Below are 13,214 nucleotides of genomic sequence, written 5' to 3'. Positions count from 1 at the left end.
CAAAACTTCTACCAATGGTGATGATATCCATAGCACAGAATGAGTTTCCTGATCCTAGGCTGAGCTTACAAGATGAGCAGACAGAAAAGTCCCCTTTAGATTTACAAGCTGAGAACATTCGATACAGCAGTCACTAATGAAAAAGATGCACCAAGATGACATTTGTACAGTTATGATTTAAAAAAAAACTATAAATGATACTTCAAACTAGGGATAAAGGCTGGTTAGACACCCCCCCGCCCATCGTAGGGCCTGTTTCAATGTCCTCCAAAGTCAATGAAGGATTCCCATTGACAGTGCTGGATCAGATCCACAGTGCGAACGGCCTGTTACTGCCGGCATAACTATGGTGTCTAGTGGGAAGGAGTGACGAGAAACAAGCAAAAGTGCAAGTACCTCAAATTCCACCATGGCTTTCTTCATGCTCTCCACATCAAAGATCATCTTAATAAGGTCCTGGACTGGCTTAGGAAGCTTTGACTTGGTCCCAGCACTAACGGTCAGTTTCCTCACAGCTTCTTCATCCTAGAAAGAGTAAATACCAACACACCAAGGGATAAAGAAAATGGACTGATTGTCGTGGTAACAACTCAAGACCAAGTTAGAGAGGGCACACTATTGCACACAAGACTAAATTTGGTGGGAAATAGGGAGTATTGCTCTGACAATACAAAGCAAAGGGACGTTAAGTCTGCATTAATAAAAACTGAATCACCATTAACTTGACATACATGATTTCAAGAGGTGCTCCATGTAAATGCAAGTTAAATTTAGAAGAACATATTTTTCATCTTCACACCTGTATTGCTGCTTCACCCAAAGCAATATTAAATAGATTTTCTTTTTCAACAATGCTTAGCATGTATGTAGATCCTGGTCTGAACTAGGGGACTGTACTTTGTTTGAACTTCACAGCCTGTAAGGTCAACTACTTAAAAAATATACTAATAATTTTCAATACATTTCTATGGTAAATTTTCTCTATTCATGGAACAGTCCAGTAGTCTTCTGTGGACCACAATGTAATCTGTGTGTTCTCCTGGATATAGATCAAAGATGCTGTAGCCTGATCAATAAAGCATCTGCCTTGTACTTCAAAACAGAGTTCTGTGTGCATTGAGGTTGTAATTTTATTAACAGTTCATCAGTGTAACATTCTGAATTAATGCAGACCACTTCGCTAAAGTTATGTATTTTTATATTCAAACATTTTAGTTGACATCCAACAATTTGGCCATATGAATATGCAATAGCTAGAAAATATTTTCTAATTTTTTTGTTACTGCTATCTTAGGGGCTATGTTCAACAACTGTAGGTTTAAAAATGCTCAGAAGTAGAATTAAAGTTGAGGATATCCCTTTAAGTAAACTCTCAGAAGTTTTCATGGGCCAGAAGAGGGAGAATTCTTGTTTTACTATTTAAACAGCTGACTTTTCTGCAATGGCTGATTTCTCTTTTTCAGTCTGTTCAGTATGTGCATTTGACAGAACTCTGGGGAAGAGCCAGTTTTAGTGTTTCCTCTGTGTGGATGGGTCACTCATACAGGGGAAGGGCAGAGCAGTACTTTTTTAAAAATAGGAAAATGACACTGTGATGTACAACTGGCCTGGGTCTCGGGGATCTGGGTAGTACATGAAACGACTTTTGACTTATTTTAAATGACAACTTTTCAAATTGGTGTCCTTTTAACTTCCCCAATTGAGAGGTCCCAAAAGTGGACACACAGCGTCAACTTAAAGGCATCGGAGCTAACTTTAGCTTTAACACTTTTCTAACGTGACTCGTTATCTATTTAAATGCACTATTGTTCGCATCTGATCTGCACGGTAAATCACGTAGGGTAGGCACAGTATCATCTTACGTTTGCAGAGCACTGAGCACAGTTTAGCACTCAGCCTAATGCAAAATATCCGGATTCCTGCACCTTATCCGTTTGTTGAACTAATGCATTCAAAAAGCAGATAAGATAGTGCAGGATAAGCATTTTCCTTTGTGTAAGAAAGAATTATCTTCCCAGCACAGGACGATTAGGGAGTTACCTGTCCATAGTCTATTTCCAGAGGGTAGAATTTTTTTGGATATTTAGTGAAGTTCTTGGAATGCCACGAGTTGCCCGTTTTCTCTTCATACAAATTCAAGAAGTGCTCAATGGCATCATCTTTAGACGGCATCTGCTCCAGTTTGTTACTCCCAATCACAGTGCCAACACGACCCCAAGATCTGAAAACCCAGTACCTAGAAGCAAACAAAACAGGAAAAGGGGACACAAGTAAGATCTCTGGATCCCAGTTCTAAATGAATCTGATCCCGCGATAAAGACTGCATGGACATAAGCATAGTATCAGAATCATCCATCTGCGTTATCATTAAATGGAAGGCTCTCTAGTTTTGGAATGACTACACAAACACACACACAAAATGGGCCAAGTTTTTATATATCAATGCCTACAGGCAAAAAGTGGCTGCCACAGAACGGTGTGCACACTATTTAGGCACCAATATTGAATTTGATGTGTGAATGTAGTACTGAAGGCCACTAGATTAACAGCTCTGGAGGCAAAGGTGAGGGTAGCAGCGAAAGCTTTCCTTTACTGTCCTATCGTCATGCTTCAACTTCGACCTGGAGGGACCGTCTCCAAGGCCTGGTCTAATGCAGTTTTTTGTACTAATTTCACTATTTCAGTTGGGGCTGATTTTTTACTGAAATAATCAAAAGGAGTACATTGTTATATTACAAAGGAGCCTTTATACTGGTATAACAATGTCCACACTAGGAGGATTGTACTGCTTTAGCAATACTGGTATAGTTAAAATAGGGCTACTTCTGTGTATAGACAAGCCCTATGGCAGAGAGCCAGGCAACCCTTTGCAATCTCAGGAGACGCCAACAAAGGTGCCACCTGGTGTCCATTGTGGCTGAGATGCTGGCACTTGGGCCCTACCAAATTCACAGTCCATTTTGGTCAATTTCAGGGCCGTGGGATTTTAAAAATAGTCTGTTTCATGGTTTCAGATGTTCACATCTGAAATTTCATGGTGTTGTAACCGTGGGGGATCCTGACCCAAAAGAGGGTTGCTAAAGCTGTTGTAGGGGGTTCGCAGGATTGCCACCCTCACTTCTGCGCTGCCTTCAGATCTGGGCACTAAAGACAGCACAGCAGTGGAGTTTCCTGAAGCTGAGGGAGGTACCTGGAGGTAGGTCTGATCTCTCCTGGAGTGCGGCCGTACAGGGGAAGAAGTCGTCCCGTCTCTCCCCAGCCCTGCTGGGACTAGCCACTAGAGCCTGGTGCACAGTAGGAGACCCCAGTTGGGGCACCTCCAGCCCTGCCCCTCTCCTACAATAACTAGATTTAATGGGGGAGATCTGATTTCACGGTCTGTGACGTGTTTTTCATGGTGGTGAATTTGGTAGGGCCCTACCTATGGGACCTGGATTAAAACTAACCTTGTTTCATCATTGACGCCCAACAACAGCAACCAAACGGTACAACATATTTTGCTCACTACCAACGTGAACCTCTCATCTCTAGTCTGCCAGTTCAGCTCTATAGTCCGTCACTAGTCACCTGTGCCATCCAGTCCTCCCACCTACACACCCAGAAAACCTTTAACATCGATACACTAGTCTGATTGCTTTGCTTGTGTGCTGTATCCCTTTCTCCCCACCCTTTACTCATCTGTCATTTTACATTACATGTCTTTGGGAAAGGGATCAGCCTCTATCTTGCAATCAACTAACATGTTTGGGCTCTACTGCGGGCTAAAGAAGACAATACTGCAGAGTAAGATTAATTAGGATTTCAGTGCTCTTTTGTTATCAATGCCCAACTTTACATCACATTCAAAAACATAGGGGGCATGGCTACAAATGTCAGATTTCACCACTAATCATTAAGTGTTTGCCATAAGCAGCAGCACTGTAAGAGGGTTCAACTTCCATTTGAGAGAGTCAGAGTTGTGCCTGCTTACACCAAGGCTGAACTGGTCTATAGTGGAGCCAGATGAGACAGTTATTCAAAGAGATTCTGACGGCTCTTGGGGTTCAGGGGGAGAGACAGAATCAACTCTCGTGACTGCACAGACAAAGGATCCAAAGTGTCTGACACATAAAAGGAGAGAAACAAGGAATTCAATAGTCAAAGTAGCAACCCAGAATGAAGCGAGCAAGTGGAAAGCCCAAAATTCCCATTTGTGTGGTTGCCCAATGTCATATTTTATGGCGCTACAACTCCACTGCCTATATCCAGTCACTGCTATGGCTAATTTTTGCTTTGTGTAATGTGGAAACTGAACAGAATAACGCAAATTTCAGCTTACTGTGGTCAGACATTTTCAAAACAGCCGCTAGGAAATCCTTGTTAAGCATGCACAACTTTAAACTATTCACTAACTAGGCAAGACTCCAAATCATGGTCTAAATTTAAAGAGAGAAACTGTCAAAATACAATCATTTACAAGTCCAGCTGTGGTACTGGCACCATCTTAAAAGAGTTTTTGCATGATTTGTAGACATACGGTTAATCAATTTTTCTGATTTGTCAGCACTGAATACCAGCCCTGAAATTTCATCCCATACCAATCACAAATCCAGATATGGGAACTGGTAACAAGAGTCCAATTTAAAGTATAAGTCATCCACAGCTGAACTAGGCAGCTTATCTGCAGCCCTATTGTGCATTCTCTCTGCTCCTAGAGAATCAATTTTCCCCAAGGCCCTCTTGACTGCACCTTCTTCAACAGTATAGCATGTGCACAATTCTGATGTATGCTTGACCGAGACGGGGCATGATGCTTCCTGGCCCATTTCAATACACCTTGCCAAACCTCAGGGTACTGATTTCTACATGCTTACACAGATGTGGAGAAGCCTGAAACTGAGCTGGCCTCCAGAGGCTTCACAGTCATCTTGCACCAAACAGGAGTTAGAGGGAAAAAAAATGCAACCTGCACGTCTCTTCATAAACAATGTCCCAAAATAAAATGGGCATACTTGTGCCAAATCCTGCCTTGCTGCTCTTGAATGCTGAGACACCGGTCCCAGGACATTATAGTTTGGGTGTACATCATTTAATTAACCCTAATTCTATATCTGAAAAACCCCAACTGCTCAATCTGGGATGTTTTCACTGTCAGTGGAACTGAGCACAAACCACACTTGCTCAGGTGCTTATCAATTCCTAATTTCCATTTCACCCTGTAGGTTTACTTTTTTTCTCATCTCAGTTTATTTGGCAAAAATGAAACTGCATTGGTCAGTTTCACTTCCATGTTCTCATGCACTTACGCGATGTTGATGTAGTTGGGTTTCCAGAACTACAAAGGAACTTTTCCATACAGAACAAAACAAACATCACAGAAATTTTTAAAAGAAGCCATGAAGACATTTCTATTTATATCTGGCAGTTGTTAAAAAAAAAAATTTACTGTAAAAACCCCCACATTTCCATGGGAAATTAAACCCACCTGATCTCTCTGTCATCCTCCAGTAGCTGCAGTTTATAATAGGAATTGGTTCCTCTGACAATATCTACCAAGCCGAGCGTGGCACTGAATATTTTACCACTCTTTTCAAAGACATGAGCAGAGTCCTCCAAACCTACGAAGAGAGGTAGTGAATTAGAGCCAGGGTGGGGTAGTCATTTTGTATCTCCTTTCCTTATTCAGACTAATTTTGTGTATGCAGACTTAACCAAGAAATATTAAGACACACGGGCACAAAACTGGGTGACTGGGCAACAAAATGACAGATTAAATTCAGTGTTGGTAAGTGCAAAGTAATGCACATTGGAAAACATAATCCAAACTATACATATAAAATGACAGGATCTAAAGAAAGAGATCTTGGAGTCACTGTGGATAGTTCACTGAAAACATCCACTCAATGTGCAGCGGCAGTCAGAAAAACAAACAGAAGGCTGTGAATCATTAAGGATAGATAATAAGACAGAAAATATCATATTGCCTCTATATAAATCCATGGTACACCCACATCTTGAATACTGTGTGCAGATGTGGTCGCCCCATCTCAAAAAAGATATATTGGAATTGGAAGAGGTTCAGAAAAAGGGCAACAAAAATTATTAGAGGTATGGAACGGCTTCCATATGAGAAAAGATTAATAAGACTGGGACTTTTCAGCTTGGAAAAGAGACGACTAATGGGGGATACGATAGAGGTCTATAAAATCATGGACTGTCATGGAGAAAGTAAATAAGGAAGTGTTATTTACTCCTTCTCAGAACACAAGAACTAGGGGTCACCAAATGAAATTAATAGGCAGCAGGTTTAACACAAACAAAAGGAAGTATTTTTTTACACAACACACAGTCAACCTGTGGAACTCCTTGCCAGAGGATGTTGTGAAGGCCAACACTATAACAGGGTTCAAAAAAGAACCCTGTTCTGTTCATTCCCTCTGGGACATCTGGAACTGGTCACTGTCAGAAGACAGGATACTGGGCTAGATGGACCTTTGGTCTGATCCATTATGGCCGTTCTTATGCATGAAGACAATGGAAAAGCCATTGTTATTTCTATGCATATGCAGGATGAGCACCAGCATTAAACATTTCACCAAGCAAATGTTTCTTCTATGGGGTAGGCAGCGCGAAAGGTGCTGAGAATCCACAACTCCTAGGTACCTCACTGGGAACCAAAGAGCACTCAAATCTCAGGTGTGGGCCATCATGGTTCTTTTGCAGAGGAGAATTTAAAACATAGAATTTGGTCCACTGATTGGATCAGTAGCTTCCCCGGCTAGGGCTGGGTATTGATGGGGACTGCGATGTGAACACATGGATTCAAACTGATCAGACTCTGGCTAGGATGGTTGGAGGCACAGCTGGTTTTCAGCACTCACCTGAATCAGGATCCACTGCTGCTCCTCCTTTAACTGTTAACTTCATTTTCTTTTCAGACTTGCTGGTTCCTGAAGAAAGAGATGGGAAGACTTACATTTTTAATCAGATAAAGCAGGATTGTCTGAAGAACTCTCCTTGAATCAATGCTCAAGTTCTTTAAAAGCAGTAGAGTAGTTTTCATCCTGTCTGGATTCACACTGACAGGTTCCACCTCTATAAAGCACACTGCTCTTCTAAAGCAATGTTAGAAAGTCACTGCACTTTGACTTCCAGCTACACTGCACTTTACGTGATCTAACCTGGGAACTGGCCATCCTGTCTTCTCCCCTGCCCCCACCAAACAGGTGGAATGTGTTAGTTATCCTGCTAGAATTTTGGTGAGAGTTGCCTCCATAAATTAAAACCCGGACAATTGTTTATGAACGAAACATTCAGATTCTGCTGCTGTGGGCCAGGCTGTTAATGCAACATACAACATGTGGTGAAAATTTAATTTTGGGGGTCATGAACTCTGTTCCTCACCTCTGAGCAATCAAAGGTTGGAAGGATCCATGGAGACAGCACATTCACACACCAGAGAAATGGATGGAAGAGGAAGCTATTGTGTAGCACTGGCTGTCTCTAGACAGAGACATTATACAGGCCTCCTTAACAGTCTCAAATGTGCCCCATGAACTCAGCATCACAGGGTAGTGGTCTCTCTACAATGTGTGTGTACAACTTTTGCACATTAGCTAGAATGATGATAAATTCACAAGGCTGAACTCAGTGCAATTGTTTCTGAAGTTTAATTTATATACATTGAACTTACCTACTCATCTTGGACCCTATGTAAAAGCCTATGTTTGTACCTGAGCTTGCCTATTGCTCAGATGGGGACTGTCACCAGTATTAACAGATTTATTTTGTTGAAAGAATCACTATATTTTGGGTGTCTGGTAGAGCATGGGACTGAGAACCCAGGAATCTTGGGTTCTGCCACTCAATATATGACCCAGAGTAAGTCACAGAGCATAGGGGTGTGTGGATTTATACCAGCAGAGTATCTCAGGGTATAAGGATAGAGAAGCAGAGTTATGTCATTGGCTCCCCCAGTGTTATTTCAAACTAAGGAATACCAGAGGCCGTCTCTCTCTCTCCCAGGCAAGAGTGAGCTAGAAAAGGGAGAGGTAGTATGGCAGGGAGAAACTCTACGAACAGCCCGTTCAGGAGGGAGTTTGGACATTGAGGCTGGTCTGGCCTTGGGGCTTTGTTACTCGAAGAAAGAATAAGGGCCCAATTTTGGGAAAGGGATGAGTTTGGACTATAGCCAGGGTACCTATGCTGTGTGAGGAGCCCACCCATTCTCCTCAGACCCTCACACAAGAGGCACGCTATGGAAGGGTAAAGCAATGCTTAAACACACGGTAACAAACGCTCCTGTGGAGATAAGAGTCATTGTGTTTCTCACCTTGCTCTTCCTTGACCTTCCCAGCACTCTTCATGTTTGGGAGCCCGCTGGACTTTCCTCCCAGGGACGTCTCCGTGTGCTCCTGCTTCACCTCTGCACCCCAAGGCGAGAGCGCATGCAGCGACAGGAGCTCCTGGAAGCCCTTGCTGGAGGATTTCACATCCTGCAGAAACTGTTCTGAGACCACTCGGACTTTGGCCTCCTTCACTTCTTCCATCTTCTTGGTCATTTTCTCAATTTCCTCTGCAAGGAGGGGGATAAGAGTCAGCGAAACTGTAATCCAAGTTTCCTGGAGCAAACGTTACAGTGACAAAGACAGCGCGGAGCCCTTCTGAGACGCTCGGATTCTAGCCCTGCTGTGCTGGTCCAGGCTTTGTAATGTTTTAAAGAGGCGCTTTGCATGTTCCACACCCTGCCCCAAACAAAATCCCCAACAGCCTTGTCTAGGCTAAAACAAAGTTACCTGTTGCACAGTGACTTTCTGGATTTCAAACCCTGCCTCACCTCCCAGCTGGGCCAGGGGCTTGGTGGGAGCTGCTCCGATGAGGCCTGTGGTAGCATTCTACAGGCCAACTGTCTATCAGGGACATTTCTCCCCTACACCATAAGGGCCTGATATTGCACCTTTGAAGTCAACAGTTTTGCTATTACTTCAGTGGGAGCAGGACCTAACATTGAAATAGTCACAACGAGGCCGTGAATGAATGCTATTAAATAGTTACGCCCCACCTCAAATTTGACATGTAGATACCTATATCAACCTCAGCTACCAGTTACATAAAAGAAGTCACCTCACAATTAAAACACAGTCTAGTCCTTTCAAATCCAAAACAGAAATATACCTATTCCAGTAGACATCAGTTCTACTGCAGAGTCAGGAAAACGCTAGATCACCACTCAGAACTAAGAGCGCTATAGAAAGTCATGCTTACAAAGTATACTTTTATTCACTTTTCCAAGAATATGAAAAAAAAAACACTATCCAAACATGGTTCAACAGAATGTCACCTCCAGCCTTTACACAGGAATTTAACTATGGCCTCTATAATCTCCTAACTCCCAAGTCCTAAGGCTGCTGTTGATATAGCACTGTTCCTCACTTTGTGTGCTGATGCACAGGGTAGCCTTGTTTGCTGTCCCTGTCACCTTTCCGCCCAGGTCCTCAATTATAGCCTTCACTTCTTCCTTGTTCCTGGATAATTTTCCAAGGGTCAAAATCTTCATGCTGGATAATGGCTTATCTAGTTGTTCAGAAATAAAAACATCATGTAAGTAAAGAGCACTGAGCACCAAACCCACAGATCCTGAATCTGATACTCTGAGCAACTGTCACAAGAGTTCATCCTCCCCTAGTACAGAGCACCTACAAGCCAGCATAACTCAATGTACAGTAAGCTTCCTGGGAAGAGGGGCGGAGAAATGAAAAGGGTTTTACCCTGGCACTGGCACCTTCCCAGCAGACACTGCTTGCATACTGTTGGCTATGAAGTGCTAACATAGCTTCCCTTTCCCATGTACAGTGAAGGGAGGACCCAAGAGAAACCAAAAGGTAACATTTAAGCCACAAAGGGCACCTCCTTCATTGAAAAGCTGCTTTGGGGGAACTGGAGAGGGAGGATGTCTAGATGAGACCAGACTGTGAAACAGATATGATACTGAGCTGTCTTAGCTCTGTAACCGCTCAGGATCGAAGTGGTAACACAGCTGGAGCACTATCATGTTATAGATCAAACACACCTGTAATAGATTTTGCAGTCTAGACAGCCACAAACACTGAAACATATCACAGTAACACTGAAGACTGTTACAAGTGCTGAGGGCTGAATAAATCAAAGTAGCTCCTATTGATAAGTAGATGGGTAATGTTGGAGGAGTCTGGGATCAAGAGGGTAGAGGTAATAACCATTAAGTGAGAGAAGCCAATGACTGGTAAGCCAAATGCAAATAAGTGATGATTTCAAACAAGCTACTGCCCTAACAGTTTAATTCTGGATGTGGAATATGTGATTCAAAGGTCTATGGATGCTCCTTACAAAATCAAGCAAGAAGCCACCCAATTAAATGTTTCATTTGAACCCTAGTCACACTGCCCAAGGAGTTGTATGAGCTCTCCACAAACACAGTTATAAACGTGGCAGGGAAAGGGGATCCCAAGGGGCAGTTCAACCTTTAAAACTCCTAGGTGACTTGTTAAAGCATAACCTGGATCTCAAATACATTTGTCCACAGACTGAAGCTGGGATCTATCCACATCAGGGGTGAGGAACAGAAGAGACTGCCTCTGCTTCTCACCATGGTGATTCAGCCTGATGTTGGAGCAGAAGGAGGAGTACAATATACTGCAGTGCACTTCAGGGACACCATGTGATTGGCCATCCACGTTCCCCTTCCTGAAGTGCAGTACAGCAGACAAGTGACTGAGTGGAGCAACAGGAAGGAGCTTTGTGGAGTGAGCTCGGGGAGCAGGTCGCACACTGAAGCCATGGCTTCTCAAAAGACCAATCAATGCCTCCTTGCCAGTAGAGTGTCAGGAGAAATCCCATAGGCAGCACTGACACCTGCCATTCCCCTCCCCATTGCCACACTAGGGAAAGCATAAAGTGAATGTTATTTGTCTCCAACAACTGGATAGACACGTATTCCCATTCAAACCAGTCTCTCCTGGCTCTGAACACCACCTAGCGAGTCATGTACCTGCTGGCACAGACGCCTTCTCTGTCAAAGGAGCAGAAGCTGTTGCTGGAAGCACTGCATTCACAGCCACAGACTCTGGAGGGAATGCTCTGTCTTGCTTTTTACACTTAAATTTCTTCAGGTAGGAGATTTCCCGGAACTCCTGGGGGGCAGCATTATAAGAAGACTTTAAAACCTACTAATACTGTTACAGAGTTAAAAGACTAAATTCAGTATTGGTCAGATCTTGGCATTTACTACTGAAAGATTCTTACATGGATCTCAACGTGGTTCACAGTCAATTCATTATATAAGCCACACAACCTCCCATGCAAAGTTGGTAATTATCCCATTTTACTGATTGAGAAACTAAGGCACAGAAAGGTTAAGTGACTTGCTCAAGGTCAAAACAGCAATTTAGTGACAGTCAGGAATAGAATCAGGAGTCCTAGCACTTCCCCTTCCCTAACTATTAGAGAACTCTGCCTCCTGTTACATAAGAACCTAATTCCCCAGACACATTTGCTCTTTCTCCTCAGTGTAGTGTTTAAAACAAACTGGAGGAAAAACCTTGGTTTTTTCAGTTGATATTTCACCAACATTTCTGCTGCAGGAGTTGCAATTTTTTTTTTTAAACGCCCTGATTAAAAAGTCATTAAAAGTCATGAACACGGTCTCTGAAAATGCTTTTTCCAATTCAGAGGGAAATCAGAGGAAACTGCATAGCCGTTTATTTTAAGACGATAATTGCTTACAGTGTTCTGGCATTCAGACATTAGCATCTGAAATTCTGAGAGCACAGAATTAGAATCACTTGTCTCAGTTAGAAAGGAAAAATTAAAACAGCAAAATGAGCCAGTTATTAGGAATTACACTAAAAATCACAGACCCAAACCACAAGTCACTCTTGCAACAGCGGGACAAATTGGAGAGGCCCAAAGTTCTGGAATGGAAGAAATGACATCTCTCCATCCCACTGCTACTGTAAAACAATCTCCCCTGTGCATTAGCTATGAGCAGCTCTTCCCATTCTCAGAGGCAGAGGTGCACAGAAGCTGCAGTATGCCCTGCCCACTAATACCAAGTTGTGGCATTAATATTTATTCTTCCCTTCCACGAGCAATAGAGTAATTTAAGAATTAAAAGCCTGAGTTTCAGATAGTTAAGTTTGCTGCGTCTACCTTTGGGATTATCCATTCCTTCCTGTTGGGAGTCTGTGTTTTGGCAACACATTTCGTCCAGGCAGTGATATCCCCTGAGCAGTAGTATGCATCACTCTTGAACACAAACTGCCCCTTGCACTCCTCACAGGGAAGCAGAGCTCCGAATGCCATCCCATCTGCTACTCGGTCCAAGAGCTAAAGCAACAGGGACGCAAACAAATCACGCCAGGGTAACAGTGGAAGCACACACAGCAAGCACATAGTATACTGTGTCAGAGAATCCAGCAAACTCACACACATCTGAATACCTTGGCCTGAAGACAGAGTTACTTGCTGAATCTATAACTAGCTTATAAATAAAAACACATTCCTCAAAACTACTTGTGGCACAAAGCCTTGACCATATGTCACTAAGTTTGCCTGTCCACACACAGGCACCCACTTGTGCCTTTGGACTGTCGTCTCCTCAGGACCAGGCTTCTGCTCTGTGTCTGAGACAGCATGTTTATTGTAAAGTGCTAAGCACACTTCCACTGGAATAAGTTAAAAATGTTGCTGGAGGATGGGTGTTACATTTGGTTACACAGTATTTAGCTGTCAGTGCATAGTCCATAATAATCCAATCTTCCTCCCTGGAAAATGGTCCTTGACCATTTTAATCCTAGAGACCTACTGTAGCCATCCTACCCCATCCCATCCCTGGTCCCCCCCGCCCCTCTCCATCCCCCCCAACACCCGTGAGGCTTTAGCACTGCTTTAGGAAATGTAAATACTCCAAGTCAGAGATGGCTCACACCTTCCAACGCAGATTGCAAAGGCCACTTCCTATCCCATTCACAACACTGTGGCAACTACAGTAATTACTTATGTGAATAAGTAACATTAGGAAAGGCTTAAATGTAGTTTTAGCTTCTTTCAGTGTAATTAAGCTGCTGGGAAGAAAGAGTAGATCTGATGCCAGAAGGGCATGGAGCAGTTTGCAAACCTCTGCCAAGTGTTCAATCCAACTGATTTTTCTGTTCTTGAGATTTTACAATAGGATTTCGCTTCAGACCTTTGGCTGTCAT

At 43.0% G+C, this 13,214-nt stretch overlaps 1 protein-coding gene and 1 long non-coding RNA gene across 2 annotated transcripts in view; one reads left to right on the top strand and one right to left on the bottom strand.

The window, feature by feature from the left end:
• Positions 1-7,287, top strand: part of LOC114022355 — a 32,492-nt gene extending 25,205 nt beyond the window's left edge. The window contains exon 3 of the long non-coding RNA XR_006289793.1: positions 6,918-7,287. This is a non-coding gene — a long non-coding RNA (uncharacterized LOC114022355). The remainder of the gene's footprint in view (positions 1-6,917) is intronic.
• The window catches only part of PARP1 (poly(ADP-ribose) polymerase 1), a 53,635-nt gene that overhangs the window by 14,751 nt on the left and 25,670 nt on the right, over positions 1-13,214 (bottom strand). Inside the window, exons 7-14 of the mRNA XM_037895618.2 lie at positions 12,166-12,342; positions 11,006-11,147; positions 9,412-9,552; positions 8,312-8,554; positions 6,861-6,929; positions 5,465-5,597; positions 2,041-2,236; positions 397-525 (exon numbers count right to left, since the gene is read on the bottom strand). Of these exons, the coding sequence (XP_037751546.1) occupies positions 397-525; positions 2,041-2,236; positions 5,465-5,597; positions 6,861-6,929; positions 8,312-8,554; positions 9,412-9,552; positions 11,006-11,147; positions 12,166-12,342 (1,230 nt within the window). The remainder of the gene's footprint in view (positions 1-396; positions 526-2,040; positions 2,237-5,464; positions 5,598-6,860; positions 6,930-8,311; positions 8,555-9,411; positions 9,553-11,005; positions 11,148-12,165; positions 12,343-13,214) is intronic.

Source organism: Chelonia mydas, chromosome 3 (assembly GCF_015237465.2).
Source record: "Chelonia mydas isolate rCheMyd1 chromosome 3, rCheMyd1.pri.v2, whole genome shotgun sequence".
NCBI lineage: Eukaryota > Metazoa > Chordata > Testudines > Cheloniidae > Chelonia > Chelonia mydas.
The sequence above is the reverse complement of the archived record's forward strand: the minus strand, read 5'-3'. Positions and strand labels throughout refer to the sequence as shown.